Consider the following 19,694-nt stretch of genomic DNA (forward strand, 5'->3'; position numbering starts at 1 on the left):
TATTAGATTCATAGCCCTGTTCAGTTCATTACCATAGTATTAATATTAGACCTGTTCAGTTCATTACCATAGTATTAATATTAGATTCATAGACCTGTTCAGTTCATTACCATAGTATTAATATTAGATTCATAGACCTGGTCAGTTCATTACCATAGTATTAATATTAGATTCATAGACCTGTTCAGTTCATTACCATAGTATTAATATTAGACCTGTTCAGTTCATTACCATAGTATTAATATTAGACCTGTTCAGTTCATTACCATAGTATTAATATTAGACCTGTTCAGTTCATTACCATAGTATTAATATTAGACCTGTTCAGTTCATTACCATAGTATTAATATTAGATTCATAGCCCTGTTCAGTTCATTACCATAGTATTAATATTAGACCTGTTCAGTTCATTACCATAGTATTAATATTAGATTCATAGACCTGTTCAGTTCATTACCATAGTATTAATATTAGATTCATAGACCTGTTCAGTTCATTACCATAGTATTAATATTAGATTCATAGACTTGTTCAGTTCATCACCATAGTATTAATATTAGACCTGTTCAGTTCATAACCATAGTATTAATATTAGACCTGTTCAGTTCATCACCATAGTATTAATGTTAGATTCATAGACTTGTTCAGTTCATTACCATAGTATTAATATTAGACCTGTTCAGTTCATTACCATAGTATTAATATTAGATTCATAGACCTGTTCAGTTCATTACCATAGTATTAATATTAGATTAATTGATTGAAATGATGACCTCATCCTCAGTATTCTATAGCAGCAGGTTACTGGGCAACAGAAGCACTTCTTACCTCTAAATCTCCTTGTTTTTCATGTTAAATAAATTATTCTGTCAATTTGTACTAAACAAGCTGCTAAATCATCTTGGCCAGGCTACTGTAGGTTATCTGAAATTTTATTTTATTTTATTTTATTTAACCTGTATTTAACTAGGCAAGTCAGTTAATATCAAAATCTTATTTACAATGACGGCCTACCGGGGAACAGTGGGTTAACTGCCTTGTTCAGGGGCAGAACAACAGATTTTTACCTTGTCAGCTCTGGGATTCAATCCTGCTACTTTTCGGTTACTGCCCCAACACTCTAACCACTAAGCTACTGTCACGCCCTGGCCTTAGTTATCTTTGTATTGTTTATTATTTTAGTTAGGTCCGGGTGTGACATGGGGGAAGTTTGTGTGACATGGGGGAAGTTTGTGTGTTTTTTGTCTAGTCTAGGGTGTTTGTATTGTCTAGGGGGTGTTTGTAGAGTTCATGGGGTTGTGTTCAGTGTAGGTGTTTATGTAAGTCTATGGTTGCCTGGATTGGTTCTCAATTAGATACAGCTGTCTATCATTGTCTCTGATTGAGAGCCATATTTAGGCAGCCATAGGCATTAGGTAGGTTGTGGGTAATTGTCTATGTCTTGATGTTAGTTGCTTGTGTCTGCACTTTCATTTTTGTAGCTTCACGGTCGTTTGTTGTTTTGTCTAGTTTGTATTAGTGTTCGTGTTCGTTTCTTCTTCTATTAAAAAAGATGTATTTATATCACGCTGCGACTTGGTCCTCTCTTTCACCTACCACAAAAGGACCAAGCAGCGTGGTAACAGGCAGCGGCAGCAGGAGGAGCGCAAGGAGGAATGGCAATGGGAGCAGAGTCTGGACTACACTACGTGGGAGGAGATCGACAGGTGGGCGATTGACCCAGGGAGAATGCCGGAGCCCGCCTGGGATTCTCTGGAGCAGTGTGAGGAGGGATACCGGCGAATGGAGGCAGCACGACGACGCGGTAGGAAGCCCGAGAGTCAAGCCCAAAAATTTCTTGGGAGGGGACTACAAGGGACTGTGGCGTAGTCAGGTAGGAGACCTGCGCCAACTCCCCGAGCTTACCGTGGAGAGCAAAAGTACGGACAGACACCGTGTTATGCGGTAAAACGCACGGGGTCTCCTGTACGTGTGCATAGCCCGGTGCGGTACATTCCAGCTCCACGTATTGGCCGGGCTATAATTGAACATTGAGCTAGGTGCTATGAAGCCGGCTCAACGCGTCTGGTCTCCAGTGTGTCTCCTCGGGCCGGCATACATGGCACCAGCCTTACGCATGGTGTCCCCGGTTCGCCAACACAGCCCAGTGCGGGTTATTCCACCTCCCCGCACTGGTCGGGCTACGGGGAGCATTCAACCAGGTAAGGTTGGGCAGGCTCGGTGCTCAAGGGAGCCAGTACGCCTGCACGGTCCGGTATATCCGGCGCCACCTCCCCGCCCCAGCCCAGTACCACCAGTGCCAACACCACGCACCAGGCTTCCAGTGTGTCTCCAGAGCCCTGTTCCTCCTCCACGCACTCGCCCTATGGTGCGTGTCTCCAGCCCGGTACCACCAGTTCCGGCACCACGCACCAAGCCTCCTGTGCGTCTCCAGAGCCCTGTGCGTCCTGTTGCTGCTCCCCGCACTAGCTTTGAGGTGCGTGTCCTTAGCCCGGTACCACCAGTTCCGGCACCACGCACCAGGACTACTGTGCGCCTCAGCCGGCAAGAGTCTGCCATCTGCCCAGCGCCGTCTGCGCTGTCCGTCTGCCCAGCGTCGCCTGCACTGCCCATCTGCCCAACGCCGTCTGAGCTGTCCGTCTGCCAAGCGCCGCCTGCGCTGCCCGTCTGCCCAGCACCGTCTGAGCCGCACGTCTGTCCTGAGCCTTCTGAGCCGCCCGTCTGTCCTGAGCCTTCTGAGCCGCCCGTCTGTCCTGAGCCTTCTGAGCCGCCCGTCTGTCCTGAACCTTCAGAGCGGTCCGTCAGTCAGGAGCCGCTAGAGCCGCCCGCCAGTCAGGAGCAGCCAGAGCCGCCCGCCAGTCAGGATCAGCCCGCCAGTCAGGAGCAGCCAGAGCCGCCAGCCAGCTAGGATCTGCCAGAGCCGCCAGCCAGCCAGGATCTGCCAGAGCCGCCAGCCAGCCAGGATCTGCCAGAGACGCCAGCCAGCCAGGCTCTGCCAGAGCCGCCAGCCAGCCAGGCTCTGCCAGAGCCGCCAGCCAGCCAGGCTCTGCCAGAGCCGCCAGCCAGCCAGGCTCTGCCAGAGCCGCCAGCCAGCCAGGATCTGCCAGAGCCGTCAGTCAGCCAGGAGCCGCCCGCCAGTCATGAGCCGCCCGCCAGTCATGAGTTGCCTTACAGTCCGGAGCCGCCCCTCAGTCCGGAGCCGCCCCGCAGTCCGGAGCCGCCCCGCAGTCCGGAGCCGCCCCTCAGTCCGGAGCCGCCCCTCAGTCCGGAGCCGCCCCTCAGTCCGGAGCCGCCCCTCAGTCCGGAGCCGCCCCTCAGTCCGGAGCGGCCCCTCCGTCCAGTGGCTCCCTCTAGGATGGTCTTCAGTCCGGGACTCGCTGAAAGGGTCGCCGCTCCAGAGGCGCCACCAAAGCGGGTATTGACTATGGTGGAGTGGGGTCCACGTCCCGCACCCGAGCCGCCGCCGTAAGGCCCACCCGGACCCTCCCCTTCTGTGTCAGGTTTTGCGGCCGGAGTCCGCACCTTTTGGGGGGGGGTACTGTCACGCCCTGGCCTTAGTTATCTTTTTTTTCTTTATTATTATAGTTAGGTCAGGGTGTGACATGGGGGAAGTTTGTGTGTTTTTTGTCTAGTCTAGGGTGTGTGTTTTGTCTAGGGCACAGGTGTCAAACTCATTCCACGGGGGGGCCGAGTGTCTGCGGGTTTTCGCTCCTCCCTTGTACTTGATTGATGAATTAACATCACTAATTAGTTAGGAACTCCCCACACCTGGTTGTCTAGGGCTTTATTGAAAGGAAAAACCAAAAACCTGCAGACACTAGGCCCTCCGTGGAATGAGTTTGACACCCCTGGTCTAGGGGGTTTTGTAGAGTTCATGGGGTTGTATTCAGTGTAGGTGTTTATGTAAGTCTATGGTTGCCTGGATTGGTTCTCAATTAGAGACAGCTGTCTATCGTTGTCTCTGATTGAGAGCCATATTTAGGCAGCCATAGGCATTAGGTAGGTTGTGGGTAATTGTCTATGTCTCAACGTTAGTTGCTTGTGTCTGCAATTTCGTTTTTGTAGCTTCACGGTCGTTTGTTGTTTTGTCTAGTTTGTATTAGTGTTCGTTTCTTCTTCTATTAAAAAAGAAGATATATTTATATCACGCTGCGCCTTGGTCCTCTCTTTCACCTAAAGACGATCGTGACAGCTACCTGCCGCCCCAATGGTCTAACCACTGGGCCCCTTGCCGCCCCAACGCTCTAACCACTAGGCCCCTTGCCGCCCCAACGCTCTAACCAATAGGCTACCTGTCACGTTGGTCAGCTACCTGCCGCCCCAAAGCTCTAACCACTGGGCCCCTTGCCGCCCCAACGCTCTAACCACTAGGCCCCTTGCCGCCCCAACGCTCTAACCAATAGGCTACCTGTCACGTTGGTCGTATCGAGGAGACCAATGCGCAGCGTGATTTGAATACATTCTTCTTTTATTAACGAAGATCACTAAACAAACTAACAAAATAACAAAACTAACGTGAAGCTACTCAAACGAGTGCTGACATGCAACTACACATAGACAATAACCCACAAAACCTAAATGGAAAATGGCAACCTAAATAGGATCCCCAATCAGAGACAACGATAAACAGCTGCCTCTGATTGAGAACCAATTCAGGCCACCATAGACCTACATTACCTAGACATACAAAATCCCCATAGATAAACACAAATCCTAGACAAGACGAAAACACACATACCCACCCTCGTCACACCCTGACCTGACCAAAATAATAAAGAAAACATAGAATACTAAGGTCAGGGCGTGACACTATCTGCTGCACCAACGCTCTAACCACTAGGCTACCTGCTGCCCCAACGCTCTAACCACTAGGCTACCTGCCGCCCCAACACTCTAACCACTAGGCTACCTGCCGCCCCAAAATAAGATGTTGGCCTATCAGGGGCTATTAGTTCATTTTCAGGCCTTGTGGGCGGGTTTTGAGTGGTCATTGGGCTAGAAAAAGTAATTACATTAAATAACCTGACTGTTTGGATGTGTTTGTTAATAAACGGTTTTATTTCTAGGAGAGAATGAATAAAATAATTAGTTGTCACTGTGTTAACCACAATCAACATGTTCAATTTCTGTTTAGGGATCACTGTGTTAACCACAACCAACATGCTGGATCTCTGTTTAGGGGTCAGTGCTCCAAAATGAGTCTCTCTGGGGAGAGAGAGGAGGGTGGCCCTGCCTCTAAAATGAGTCTCTCTGGGGAGAGAGATGAGGGGGGCCCTGCCTCTAAAATGAGTCTCTCTGGGGAGAGAGAGGAGAGGGGCCCTGCCTCTAAAATGAGTCTCTCTGGGGAGAGAGAGGAGAGGGGCCCTGCCTCTAAAATGAATCACTGTGGGGGACATGACACCAAAACTAAGAGGTGAGCTGACAGTATTGTTTAAGAATGTATATTCTAAATAGTTTTTTAATCACAAATTATTGCTTATGGGTACATTTAGATGTGTATGAAAATGTGTTTTTTTGCTAAATGCTATTTATCCACCTAGATATCTATATATCCACCTAGATATCTATATATCCACCTAGATATCTATATATCCACCTAGATATCTATATATCCACCTAGATATCTATATATCCACCTAGATATCTACATATCCACCTAGATATCTATATATCCACCTAGATATCTATATATCCACCTAGATATCTATATATCCACCTAGATATCTATATATCCACCTAGATATCTATATATCCACCTAGATATCTATATATCCACCTAGATATCTATATATCCACCTAGATATCTATATATCCACCTAGATATCTATATATCCATTGTTTAACAGGAATGGAATGTTGGTATCCTGTATATTTGACTGTGATATTTGGTTGTCTCACCTAGATATCTAAAGATGAATGCACTTACAGATGGCATGTCTTCATTTGACCCAGTTTATCTCAGCAGGAAAATAACAGCAAATTTGCATTTTTATGTGGATTATAATTAAGGGACAATTTTGGGGGGGTTTTGATCCATTTTTCATTAGTGTAAATCAAGTCTGGCATTTTTAAGTGGAAATTACCCACTTCAGAAGCCTTTATTATGCTCTGTAGTCATTTAGTAATTTCTATAAACAATAAAAGATCATTTACATTTCTGAAAGTGGACAAATAGCATTTTGGAATGAAACTCTTCTTATGTTTCCCCATCTGAGCTCAGAGTAGATGAGAGATGTAATGTTTGTCTCTGTTGTGTTGAAGCCCAATCAAGCAGGAGAGACCAGCCTCCCCTGTACCCAGCTGTGTGTCCATGAAGAGTGACCTGTCTATGAATCTTCCTATACTGTTTAGAGAGGGAGACTTTTCTACTGAACAAAGGTAAGAAGAACTCATGGGTCATGGTCAGTGAGTTAAACAACACTGTGCCGTGTCTTTGGCTATGCCGGATTAATTGCTATGACATGCTATTCTATAAAATAATTTCTCCGTAATTAATATCACCTGATTGAACTAATCATGTAAGGGAACTCATGTAAGGGAACCCCCCCCCCAATTGTACAAAATAACGTGGCAAGTTATTGGCAGAGAGCGAACCATATACACGATGGACAAATACACTACTTCTGGCGGTGTTTCATCCAAAGTTGATGGCAAATGCCATATTGTAAATGAGCTGTGTAACACCCCAAAAATCCTATAGTGGGCGAGTGTGTTCTATCCTAATTTTTCATAGGCTTATTGTAACGCAAGTCAAGACCCAAGAGTAAAATTTTGAAATTTTGAAAGTTTTGGCAAAAACTTATCACCCCCTTAAAAAAGTGCTTTCTGGACCGTTTTTCGAAATTCTTTCGGTTTTTATGTCAATTACACATGTATAAGAACTGTATGAAAATACTTTTGTCAAATTTTATTATCATCATTTTTTGTGAAATGTTTACTTGTACTTAAGGAATATGTTTTGTGCATTTGCAATCTGATTTAATATGAAGTCAAAAATGTGAATAAACTAGAAAAAACGTATCACCCCCCAAACCTCCATAAATCACTCAGGCCAGCACCCATTGATTTGGGGCCGTAGTATAGTGCTCCCATAGCGGGCATGGACGTCTGGATGACACCTAAAAGCATTTAAAACCGTTTTGAAAAATGACGCCTGGTAACCCAAAACATGAAACATAGAATATTTTTTGACTTTTTTTGGAAACCTCCATAAATCACTCAGGCCGGACCCCATTGACTCGAGAAGAAAAAACATAAAATATTTTTCAGAAGAAAAAAAAGAATATTTTTTGACTTTTTTTGAAAACCTCCATAAATCACTCAGGCCAACCCCCATTGATTTTTGGCCGCAGAATAGTGCTCCCAGAGCGGGTATGGAAGTCTGGATGCCCCCTAAAAGCAATTTCAACCGTCTTGAAAAATGGCACCTGGTAACCCCAAAAAAATACCAGGTGCACGAAAAGTTTGGTCTTAGAATATTTTTTGAGTTTTTAGGAAAAACTCCATAAATCACTCAGGCCATTGACTCGAGAAGAAAAAACATAAAATATTTTCCAGAAAAAAACCCAGAATATTTTCTGACTTTTTTTGAAAACCTCCATAAATCACTCAGGCCAGCACCCATTGATTTTTGCCCGTAGTATAGTGCTCCCAAAGCGGGTATGGAAGTCTGGATCAACCCTAAAAGCATTTAAGGCTCTGTGTGTCTTTAAGCACCATACTTTTTCACTCCATCCTTGCTGTGTGTGTCTGTGTGTGTGTGTGAGCTTTTCTTTGACATCTGTTTAGAGAAATTACTGATTTACAGTTCATGAAGGTTGCCTAATAACACACTTAAAGTTTTTAACCCTTCCAAACAGCACCTATGACCCCATTTTAAGGCACTTCCGGTTGGCACAGGAAGCTATAAGTAAATACATATCCTGATCGGGGTATGATTTTACAGAATCCTGAGTTTTAAGTCTATACGTTAAGAACTGACTGATTTACACAGGGTTGAATGCACTATATATCACAAACTGCTGGTTGGGTATGGCAAAACACTTTTAGGGTGATTTTATCACTTCCGGTTGCTCCAGGAAGCTTAGAATCGACACAGGTAGACCTCATAGTGGCTTGATGGATTGTCATTGAAGACTGGTTCATAAGACATTCATAACCCACATAGGGTTTATTTAAAGAATGCACGTTACATTTGCAATATGATTCAACACATCATATTGCAAACGTAACACACACTGTTACGTTTGCAATATGATGTGTTGAATCATATTGCAAATTTAACGTGCATTCTTTAAATACTTTAGAAATACAAAATTGAACGGCCTGATGACCTCAGGATGGCCGGGCAGTGATAGGGGTTCCTCTCCATCGCTCGTTGTGTTAAATTTCATCATGTCGCTTTTTGTGATGGTACCCCCCCGTTGAAACATATTGCAAATGCACAAAAGTCAACTAGCAAGTCGGTGTCCATCAGTCAAATAGATATATTCAGACACCAAACTGATACCATCTGACACCAAACTCACTTTTACCAACTCCTTTAGAAGCCAACAATCACATTTTTCAGAGCAGGCCCAAAATTCACAGCGCCTTCCATTTAAACAATAATAAAACAAATAATACATAGTTATGTTCTAGCTGCGGGTCCAATTCTCACATTATGTTTAGCCCTATGTGAGGCGACCTCGAATCCCAAGTTTCGGCTCGATAGGTCATTCGGTGCCCGAGCAATACCTTAATTGCTGCTGAAAATCCACTTTTTTCATTGCCTTGCTACGGGGTCCTTGAATGAGCAATCAAACATACATGTTGGGGTCCGTCTCTATGGGCCGAGGTGGTTTCAATGCACCTAGTGTTGAGACTCTGGGACTTTTCTAAATGTCGCCAGTTTCGTTATCCTGTTGAGGCTGGGAGTGCCGCTAGCGCCACTCCTCCCACATTCCACTGAAAAGGCAGAGCGGCAAATTCAAAAAAACATTTTTTTTAAATATTTAACTTTTACACATTAACAAGTCCAATACAGCATATGAAAGGCAGACATCTTGTGAATCTAACCACCATGTTCGATTTTTAAAATGTTTTACAGGGAAGACAAAATATGTAAATCTATTAGCTAACCACGTCAGCAAAAGAGAGCACTTTTCTAACTGCATCAGGTTTTACTCCGTCACTAGCTATCACTAATTCGACCAAATGAAGATATATATAGCCACTAACCAAGAAACAACTTCATAAGATCACAGTCTGATAACATATTTATTGTATAGCATTTTTTTTTTTTGAAAAATGTGTATATTTATGGTATAAATCATAAATTACATTTCAGCTACAATCAGAAAGCAGCCATAACATTTACAGACACCAACATCAAATACCTAATTACTCCTCATAAAACATTTCTGAGAAATACATACTGTGCAGCAATTGAAAAACAGGATTCTTGTGATTCCAGACAATATTTCCGATTTATTAAATGTTTTACATCGAAAACTAAATGTAGCGCTAAATTAGCATAGCCACGCCAGACAGACACACTTGGGCGCGCGCGACCAGTTGACATGCACGACAGATATATGAAATAACATTATAAATTTGGTCTTACTTTGGCTGATCTTTCATCAGAATGTTGATCAAGTTGTCCTTAGTCCAGAAGAGTCGTTCAATCCCTTCAGAATGGCAACTTTCCATCTTCATTTAGCATGGGTACTCGTCGAGTGGCACGGAACTCTCCAACGTAAACAAAATAAACATTACGGAACACGGCAAAACTCCCGAAAAAATTCAAATAATCTGATTAAACTATATTGAAAAAACATACATTACGATGACATGGTCTCATTTATCAAATCAAATCCGAGCTGGAGATAGTTCACATCCGAAACGGCAGCAAAACAAAACATGATCTCTCCCAAGTCGCACGCTTCTGACTTCCTGAAATTGACGGTCATGTCAAAGAAATAGGTCTTATTTCACGTCAGAACAAGATAAACGCATGATTTCTCCTCTGACGTACTCTTGACACCCAGAGGAAGGCGTACGAGGTGTGTTTCGGGTCATAAGTGGCATGACCATGTATAGGCAGAGCGTTGAAGCGAGCATAAACATCTTGCATTTTACTTCCTGGTCGGGGAAAGTGCTGCCAAAGGACTTGTGTTCCACTCAGAGAAAAAATTAAAACGGTTTTAGAAACTAGAGACTCTTTTCTATCCAATACTATTAACAATATGCATATTGTAAGAGCAGAAATTGATTAAAAGGCCGTTTGAAAATTTGCACATATTTTCCAGTTTTTCCAATTCGCCCCCTATAGCCCAAACAGGTTAAGCTCAAAATGAATTGAACACATTGCAAATACACAAGGCTTTTTATCGGTCCGAGAACCTTCTAGAGCCACATAACTCACTGTGCACAATCAACCTGAGGTCTAGAACAGGTTTCCAAAGTTTCAGAACTCTAGGTCTGACGGTTCTTTAAAAGTTGGAACAAAAGTAACTACCACAGGCACTGTCTGCCTCTTAGCCCCTCAGTGTGTCCCTCCATTTCTGTTTGGGTGTGTACGTTTTTCTTTGAAATCTGATGGGACTAATGACTGATTTACAGTTCATGAGGGTTGCCTAATCACAAATATGAAGTTTTGGAAAGATTTGACATTTTTAACCCTTCGAAACAGCACTTTTGACACTAATTATGGCACTTCCGGTTGGCACAGGAAGCTGAAAGTAAACACATATCCTCATTGGAGTAGGCTTTTACAGAATCCTGAGCTTTAAGTCTATACGTTAAGAACTCAGTGATTTACATAGGGCTGAATGCACTATTTCTCTCAAACTGCAGGTTGGGTATGGCAAACACTTTTAGGGTGATTTTAACCACTTCCGGTTGCTCCAGGAAGCTTAGAATCGACACAGGTAGACCTCATGGTGGCCTGATGGACTGACATCAAAGACAGGTTCATAAGACATTCATAACCCACATAGGCTTCAGGTTGAATTTAGAGGTGCAGTCAATGTATTCCTATGGGGCGACATGTCATTTGTAAACTGTTTGATGTAAACACCTTCTTTTAACTGTTAAGGGTTAATGCCACAAGGTCAAGGTTAGGCTTGCACAGATCGGGAGGACCTTAAGAACATTCCTGAGGTCAAATTGTGTTTCTAACCTTAACGGTTCTCTCTCTGTCTCCCAAAAGCAAATAAAATTGACATTGAGGTCAAAAGGTAATTTGGGTCCGTTTTCTTGTAACGGTTGCTGCGCTCAGACCGAGCGAGCTACGGTTAAGCAGGGCATCTCGTTGAACTCGGCACGGCTTGGAGATAATAGTAATGCCATTGCAGGCTTTGTGTGTCTTTAAGCACCGTACTTTTTCACTCCATCCCTGCTGTGTGTGTGTGTGAGTTTTTCTTTGACATCTTTTGGGAGAAATTACTGATTTACAGTTCATGAGGGTTGTCTAATCACATATATGAAGTTTTGAAAAGTTCTGACCTTTTAACCCTTCAATACTGCATCTATGACACCATCTTAAGGCACTTCCGGTTGTCACAGGAAGCTATAAATAAAAACATATCTTGAATGGAGTATGCTGTTACAGAATCCTGAGTTTTAAGTCTGTATGTTAAAAATTTACTGATCTACACAGGTTTGAATGCAGTGATTTTCACAATTGCAGGCTATGTAAATCAAAAAACTTTTAGGGTGAATTTAATCACTTCCGGTTGCTCCAGGAAGCTTGGAATCGACACAGGTAGACCTCATGGTGGCCTGATGGACTGACATCAAAGACAGGTTCATAAGACATTCATATCCCACATAGGCTTCAGGTTGAATTTAGAGGAGCAGTCAATATATTCGAATGGGGAGACATGTCATTGTAAACTGTTTGATGTAAACGCCTTCTTTAAACTGTTAAGGGTTAATGCCACAAGGTCAAGGTTAGGTTTGCACAGATCGGGAGGACCTAAAGAACATTCCTGAGGTCAAATTGTGCTTCTAACCTTAACGGTTTTCTCTCTGTCTCCCAAAAGCAAATAAAATTGACATTGAGGTCAAAGGGTCATTTTGCTCTACTGTCACTGCGCTCAGACCGAGTGAGCTACGGTCAAGCGGGGCATCTCGTTGAACTCGGCACGGCCTGGAGATAATAGTAATGCCATTGCAGGCTTTGTGTGTCTTTAAGCACCGTACTTTTTCACTCCATCCTTGCTTTTTGTGTGTGTGTGTTTGTGTGAGAGAGCTTTTCTTTGACATCTGTTGGGAGAAATGACTGATTACAGTTCATGAGGGTTGTCTAATCACACAAGTGAAGTTTTGAAAAGATATGACCTTTATTACCCTTCAAACCTGACCCTATGGCACCTTTTTAAGGTACTTCCAGTTGACATAGGAAGCTGAAAGTGAACACATACCCTCCTTGGGGTAGGCTCTTATATAATATTGAGCGTTAAGTCTTTATGTTAAGAACTGACTTATTAACAGAGGGTTAAATGAGTGTGTGTTACTTCATAAAATCACATAAAATCACAGAATTCTCGCAGAGCTTCGAGACCCACTTTAAAAATGTTCGTCTGAACAAACTGCAACTGGAACTGTGTACAAACTGCAACTGGATCACCAAATGGTCAATGTACGATTTCTCTTAAATTACGATAGATAACCTCTACTGCCTCAGAAACCCGGATCCGGGAGCACCCCCCACCCCCCACACACTGATTAGCATAGCTAGCATAGCTTCACAAGTAGATAGTAGCATCTAAATATCATTAAATCACAAGTCCAAGACACCAGATGAAAGATACAGATCTTGTGAATAAAGCCACCATTTCAGATTTTTAAAATGTTTTACAGGGAAGACAAAATATGTAAATCTATTAGCTAAACACGTTAGCAAAATACACCACTATTCTAACTCCATCAGTTTCTTACTCCTTCAGGTGCTATCACCAATTCGGCTCAACTAAGATATTGATAGCCAATAACCAAGAAAAAACCTCTTCAGATGACAGTCTGATAACATATTCATGGTATAGGATAGTTTTTGTTAGAAAAAAGTGCATATTTCAGGTAGAAATCACAGTTTACAATTGCACCGACCATCACAAATCGACTAGAATTACTAGATAGAGCAACGTGTATGACCAATTTACTCATCATAAAACATTTCATAAAAATAGACAAAGCATAGCAATGGAAAGACCCAGTTCTTGTGATTTCAGACCATATTTCAGATTTTCTAAGCGTTTTTCAGCGAAAACACAATAAATCGATAAGTTAGCATACCACATGTGCAAACGTTACCAGAGCATCGATTCCAGCCAAAGAGCGCTATAACGTAATCACCGCCAAAATATATTAATTTTTTCACTAACCTTCTCAGAATTCTTCCGATGACACTCCTGTAACATCATTTTACAACATACATATACAGTTTGTTCGAAAAGGTGCATATTTAGCCATACAAAACCGTGGTTACACAATAAAAATACTAGGAAATCAAGCCTCAATATGTCTGACGTCATCTATCAGAGTGATCTAGTTTAATTGAAAGCTAATCATATACTTGACTAAAAAATACAGGGTTGACAGGAATCGAAAGACAAATTAGTTCTTAATGCAACCGCTGATTTACATTTTTAAAATTATCCTTACTTTTCAATACAGGGTTCGCCAAGTGAAGCTATACCAAACAAAATGGCGAAAAATGCGTTTAAAATATTTCGACAGAAACACGATTTATCATATTAAATATTGCTTACTTTGAGCTGTTCTTCCATCAGATTCTTGGGCAATGTATCCTTTCTATGTTATAAACGTCTTTTGGTCGATAGATGTCCTCTGTCCTTCGAAATATCCACTAACGATCGAACGGGACCCCAAAACGTGTCCAAACTTTCAGAGTGCACAACAAAGAAATTCCTCAAAATCGCACTAAACGGATATAAATTGCTATAAAACGGTTCAAATTAACTACATTATGATGTTTTTAACAACTATAACGACTGAAAACATGACCGGAGAAATATTGCTGGTTAGACAACGATTTGGAACGAGGCAAGTCCGATGTCCTTCACGCTTCAGGCGCACGACGAGAAAGGGAGGTCCCTATACATTTTGGTCTTTTATAATGGCTGTGATTGTCCCATCGATTCCATTGAAAACGTGATGACGTACAGACACCCAGAGGAAGACGTAGGCAGTGTCGGTTTCTTCATAGCATTCACTGTCGCCTTAAAAACAGACTCCAGATCAGGGGTAAAAATTTCTGAAATCTGAACCCTGTCATGAAAAGTGCTGTAGATATTGTTCTGTACCACTCAGAGACAAAATTCCAACTTCTATAGAAACTAGAAGGTGTTTTCTATCCAATAATAACAATAATATGCATATTGTACGATCAAGAATTTAGCACGAGGCAGTTTAATTTGGAGACACAAATATGCTAATGCAGAACAGCACCCCCTATAGTTCCAAGAAGATAAACGGCAGTTTTTTTTTTTCCTGACACCGTATGCTTATGTACTTTGACGTGAAGCGGTCAAATTGCACCCTACTTTTCGTTTTTGACCTTTGATCCCAGCAAAATGGCCATAACTCAAAAAGCGCCGAAGCCTCGACGCCATCTTGTTCGGGGCCAACTTCCCTTTACTCCAAACCTACGCTCGCCGAGTTTCGTCTTCGAAATATTTTCCGTTTAGGAGAAAAGGCCGCGCTCGTTTGCCACGTGCTCGTGCGCCTGCAATATGATTTATTTTCCCTCTTGTGGGAATTTTCGAGAATGCGGAAAAAAGTCAAAAATGTGTTATTTTTATAAAACGGAAACCGAACGCCCGAGACGTTTTCTTTGATGACTTCCCGAAAGAGCTCCCCCCCGCCCGACGCCGTCCGCGATTTTCAAAAACGTCGCCAGACGTCTAGTAAGGGACCGTACATTCGCAATGGGACTTTCTTCACCGACCATACGGCTCCCGCCACAGAGTTCCCTTAATGTATGTAAATGTAATTAACTAGAGAGGGACACCACGAAATAATATTTATAGAGCTGTTATCTTCCGAATAAACTCTTAAAGATTTAGTAATATTTTACGTCAATAGCAGTCAATATTAATCGTCACCTTATTTCAGTCTCATCTGAAAGTTGTAAATTCTTGGTTATCTTCACGATCCCTGGCTAACAAGTTGAATCAGCAATACAAAATTGGGTTTATTTATTTACTAAATACCTAACTAATCACACAGAATCACACATACACAATTAAATCATAATTTGATTACAAATTGCCGTCGTAAAGGAAAACGTCCCTAGCGGGCGGAACAGATATGACAGCTTGTTACACAAAAGAAAGGGGCTGGGTTTTAGTGAAAGAGCGGGAAGACTGAGGAACAAAGGGCGAAGCTGTGCTATCATAAATACAATATCTTATGCATTCTAAATTACCGGCCATTTGGAAAAGGAAAATGCAATAAATATTTACTCTAAGCTGCGCTTCGGTAGGTTGGTGGTAGATGGAAGGCCGTGTTGCCCAACCGGGTCCGTTGTCGTTTGAAGAATGTCTCTGCTGCTGCTGCTGAGTGGTAGACTGGATACTCTGTCTGTCCTAATTTACGTTTGCAGCTGCTGTTGCCAATAATGTCTAGGAGGTATCACTTCTATAGTCAATAAGATTTCAAAGTTCATACCATTCGCAACCAAAGCTCATGCTGAGGTTGGTTTCGTTCGGTAGTGATTACCTGAACCATTCTGACATCGGATCGTCACCCTAATGTACCCGGAACAGGAAGTTATATTTTTGTCAATGGCTTATATAGTGGAGGGAGAGGGGTGTGTCTGAAAAGTTTGTAACCCATGTCTCTTCACAGGGGCAGGCCACTGGTTGAGCAGAGGCCCAAACTTATGAAAACCCAAATCTCTCATTTGGAAGCTAAAATTACATTTAATCTCTTCACAAATAATTTCATATTCAAACATTTGAATTAAACAACAATTCCATGTGAATCCGATACCTCTGTTTAGACTTTCCACAGTAGAGTTTATGTCATTCTATCATTGATGAGAATGTGTCAGAGGGCAACCGAACTGACATAATATACCTTAAGTACCACCGCATATGTTCAGTTGGTCGGATTACCAGAATATAGTTCATTTCCCCCCCAACTTCTGATGTTCCCAGAATCTCTATGTTAACCAAAGGGGCTTTCTAATGTCACATCAGTAGAGTAGGGCGAGGAACGGGGGGAAAGAGGTATTTATGACTGTCATAAACCTATCCCCAGGCCAACGTCATGACAACTGTCTCTAGTCATTTCTCCTCTCCCATTTCCATTTCCTTTTTGTTGTTTTCATAATCCATAGGCTAATCCTTTTGTCCATTTGCATAGTCCTAAAACAATATTAAACAAACACAACATTCCCTCCCTGTGTGTGTGTGTGTGTGTGTGTGTGTGTGTCCACAGAAACCAACAGGAGAGATTAGAGTCAGAGATTCTCAGTGGTCAGTCTTCCCAGAGTCATCAAACAGACCTTGCCTCCATATTCAGTGTATGTGGTCCTGTTATGTACATTTGTTTTTGTTTACCTCAAGTAAAGTTGATCTGTCAATCATTCATTAATGTGTTAATGAAAAATAATTGATTCTCTTGTTTAACTTATTTACTTGATTTATTTCAGTTGCTTGAAAAGAATATTATGACATTTGTGAAGAACGAGCTGAAGTTGTTCAAGAGGATTCTTAGTCCAGAACTCCCACAAGGCTTTGAGAGTCAGAGGCAGGATAAGGAAGTGGTGGATGCTGAAGATGAGAAGCAGGAGAGCAGTGCCAGAGAGGGGGCTCTGAAGATCACACTGCACGTCCTGAGGAAAATGAACCAGAAGGAGCTTGCTGACACACTGGAGAAAAGTAAGAGCTGTCTGCCTCATGTTTGAATGCTGTTTTATAACATAAAGTAGCTGTGTAACTCAATGATATTGTAGCAGCCTTAACACAACACCTAGTGACCTCATCAAGTAGCAGCAGAGATACCAAGACAACATTAATAATACCATCAATAATACCAATAATAATATAATCAGTCACACCAGTCTGTAATGCATTATGAAAACATTTACACATTTATACAGTCAGTTAAGATAATCAATTATTTTATGTACAACTTTGTAACACCGTCCGACAATAATGTAGACTATAACACAGACGTAATATTCATATCCTCTGTTATTTCTAGATTCAGATGAGCTTGCTGTGATTTGCCAACGTGAACTCAAATCTAATCTAAAGAAGAAGTTTCAATGTGTATTTGAGGGGATCGCTAAACAAGGAAACCCAACACTTCTCAATAAGATCTACACAGAGCTCTACATCACAGAGGGTGGAACAGGAGAGGTCAATAATGAACATGAGCTGAGACAGATTGAGACAACAACCAGGAAACAAGCAAGACCAGAGACTGCAATCAAACGTAACGACATCTTCAAACCCTTAACTGGACAAGACAAACTTATCAGAACTGTGCTGACAAAGGGAGTCGCTGGTATTGGAAAAACAGTCTCTGTGCAGAAGTTCATTCTGGACTGGGCTGAAGAAGAAGCAAATCAGGATGTCCAATTTGTATTTTCATTCCCTTTTCGGGAGCTGAATTTGATGAAAGGGGACAAACACACTTTCATTGAACTTCTCAATCACTTCTCAATGGAAACCAAAGAATCAAGAATCTCCAACTATGACAACTACAAAGTTCTGTTCATCTTTGATGGTCTGGATGAGTGCCGACTGCCCCTAGACTTCCAGAAGAACAAGATCTGTTGTGACGTCACAGAGTCAAACTCAGTGGATGTTCTGCTGACAAATCTCATCAAGGGAAATCTGCTTCCCTCTGCTCTCCTCTGGATTACTACCCGACCTGCAGCAGCCAATAAGATTCCTTCAGGGTGTGTTGACCAGGTGACAGAGGTACGAGGGTTCAATGACCCACAGAAGGAGGAGTACTTCAGAAAGAGATTCAGTGATGAGGACCTTTCCAGCAGAATCATCTCACACATAAAGACATCAAGGAGCCTCCACATCATGTGCCACATTCCAGTCTTCTGTTGGATTTCTGCAACAGTCCTTGAACACATGCTGGAACATAAGAGAGAAGAGATGCCCAAGACTTTGACTGAGATGTACACACACCTTGTGGTGTTTCATACCAAACAGAGGAATGACAAGTATCCTGGGAAAGAAGAGACAGGTCCACACTGGAATAAAGAGAGTATTCTGTCACTGGGAAAACTGGCTTTTCAACAGCTTGTGAATGGCAATCTGATTTTCTATGAAGAAGACCTGAAAGAGGCTGGCATTGATGTCAATGAAGCCTCAGTGTACTCAGGATTGTGCACACAGCTCTTTAAAGAGGAATGTGGGCTGTACCAGGACAAGGTGTACTGCTTTGTTCATCTGAGCATTCAGGAGTTTCTGGCTGCTGTATATGTGTTCCTCTCATTCATCAACAACAATGAGAATCTAATGGCCAAACCTCAATCAACATCCAGTAAACCTTCTGTGCTTTTCAGAAACAAGCATAAAGTTACTGTCTACAAGAGTGCTGTGGATAAAGCCTTAAAAAGTGAGACTGGAAACCTGGACCTTTTCCTCCGCTTCCTTCTGGGCCTCTCACTGGAGTCCAATCAGAAGCACTTACGAGGTCTACTAACAAAGACAAGAAGCAGCTCACAGAGTAATGAAGAAACAGTCAAGTACATCAAGGAGAAGATCAGGGAGAATCCCTCTCCAGAGAAGAGCATCAATCTGTTCCACTGTCTGAATGAACTGAATGACCATTCTTTAGTGGAGGAGATCCAAAGCTACCTGAGATCAGGAAGTCTCTCAAAACCCAAACTGTCACCTGCACAGTGGTCAGCGCTGGTCTTTGTGTTGCTGACTTCAGAAAAGGAGCTGGATGTGTTTGACCTGAAGAAATACTCCAGATCAGAGGAAGGTCTTCTGAGGCTGCTGCCAGTGGTCAAAGCCTCCAGAGCTGTTCTGTGAGTAAATAAAATGACATATAAGAACTAATCATCACGAAGTAATATTCAGTTTAGAGAAAAATATGTATTATAATATGTATATAATATTATATTGAATAACCTATTGAATAAATGCATTGATTTTCACATTAGTAAAACATTATGACCATACAATTCTAGGAGAAAAAAGATCGATATGCTGTTTGAGAGAATAAACCAAATGCATCTGCAATTGTCCTTCTACACGACTCGTTAAATTAACAGTGTGTTTGTGAAGTCATGATGATCTCTTTGTCAGGCTGTCAGGCTGTGGAGTCACAGAGGAAGGCTGTGCTTCTCTGGTCTCAGCTCTGATGTCAAACCCCTCACACCTGAGAGAGCTGGACCTGAGTAACAATGACCTGAAGGATTCAGGAGTGAAGCTGCTCTCTGCTGGACTGGGGAATCCCCACTGTAAACTGGAGACTCTGAGGTCAGTATTCCTGTAGTTGGTCAACAAGTGGTAACTGTTCACCAGATCCACATGTGTTTACCAGACACACGTAGTCCACACCATATGTGTTTGGACAGTGAAGCTTAACGTTTTAAATTTGGTGCTATGCTCCTGCATTTTGAACTGTGTGTGTGTGTGTGTGTGTGTGCGTGTGTGTGTATGTCCAGTGTTTGTGTATGTGCAGTGTATGTGTGCGTGTGTGTA

General features: G+C 42.3%; 1 protein-coding gene across 1 annotated transcript; it reads left to right on the forward strand.

Moving 5' to 3' along the window:
• Positions 1-17,255: 17,255 nt before the first annotated feature.
• On the forward strand, positions 17,256-19,019 carry LOC120028275 (NLR family CARD domain-containing protein 3-like; the record flags this gene model as incomplete). The annotated part of the gene is made up of 1 exon (XM_038973453.1): positions 17,256-19,019. A coding segment is annotated over one exon (1,764 nt), but the record flags the coding sequence as incomplete, so codon positions are not given.
• Between the last annotated feature and the right edge of the window lie 675 nt (positions 19,020-19,694).

Source organism: Salvelinus namaycush, chromosome 2 (genome assembly GCF_016432855.1).
Source record: "Salvelinus namaycush isolate Seneca chromosome 2, SaNama_1.0, whole genome shotgun sequence".
Classification (NCBI taxonomy): domain Eukaryota; kingdom Metazoa; phylum Chordata; class Actinopteri; order Salmoniformes; family Salmonidae; genus Salvelinus; species Salvelinus namaycush.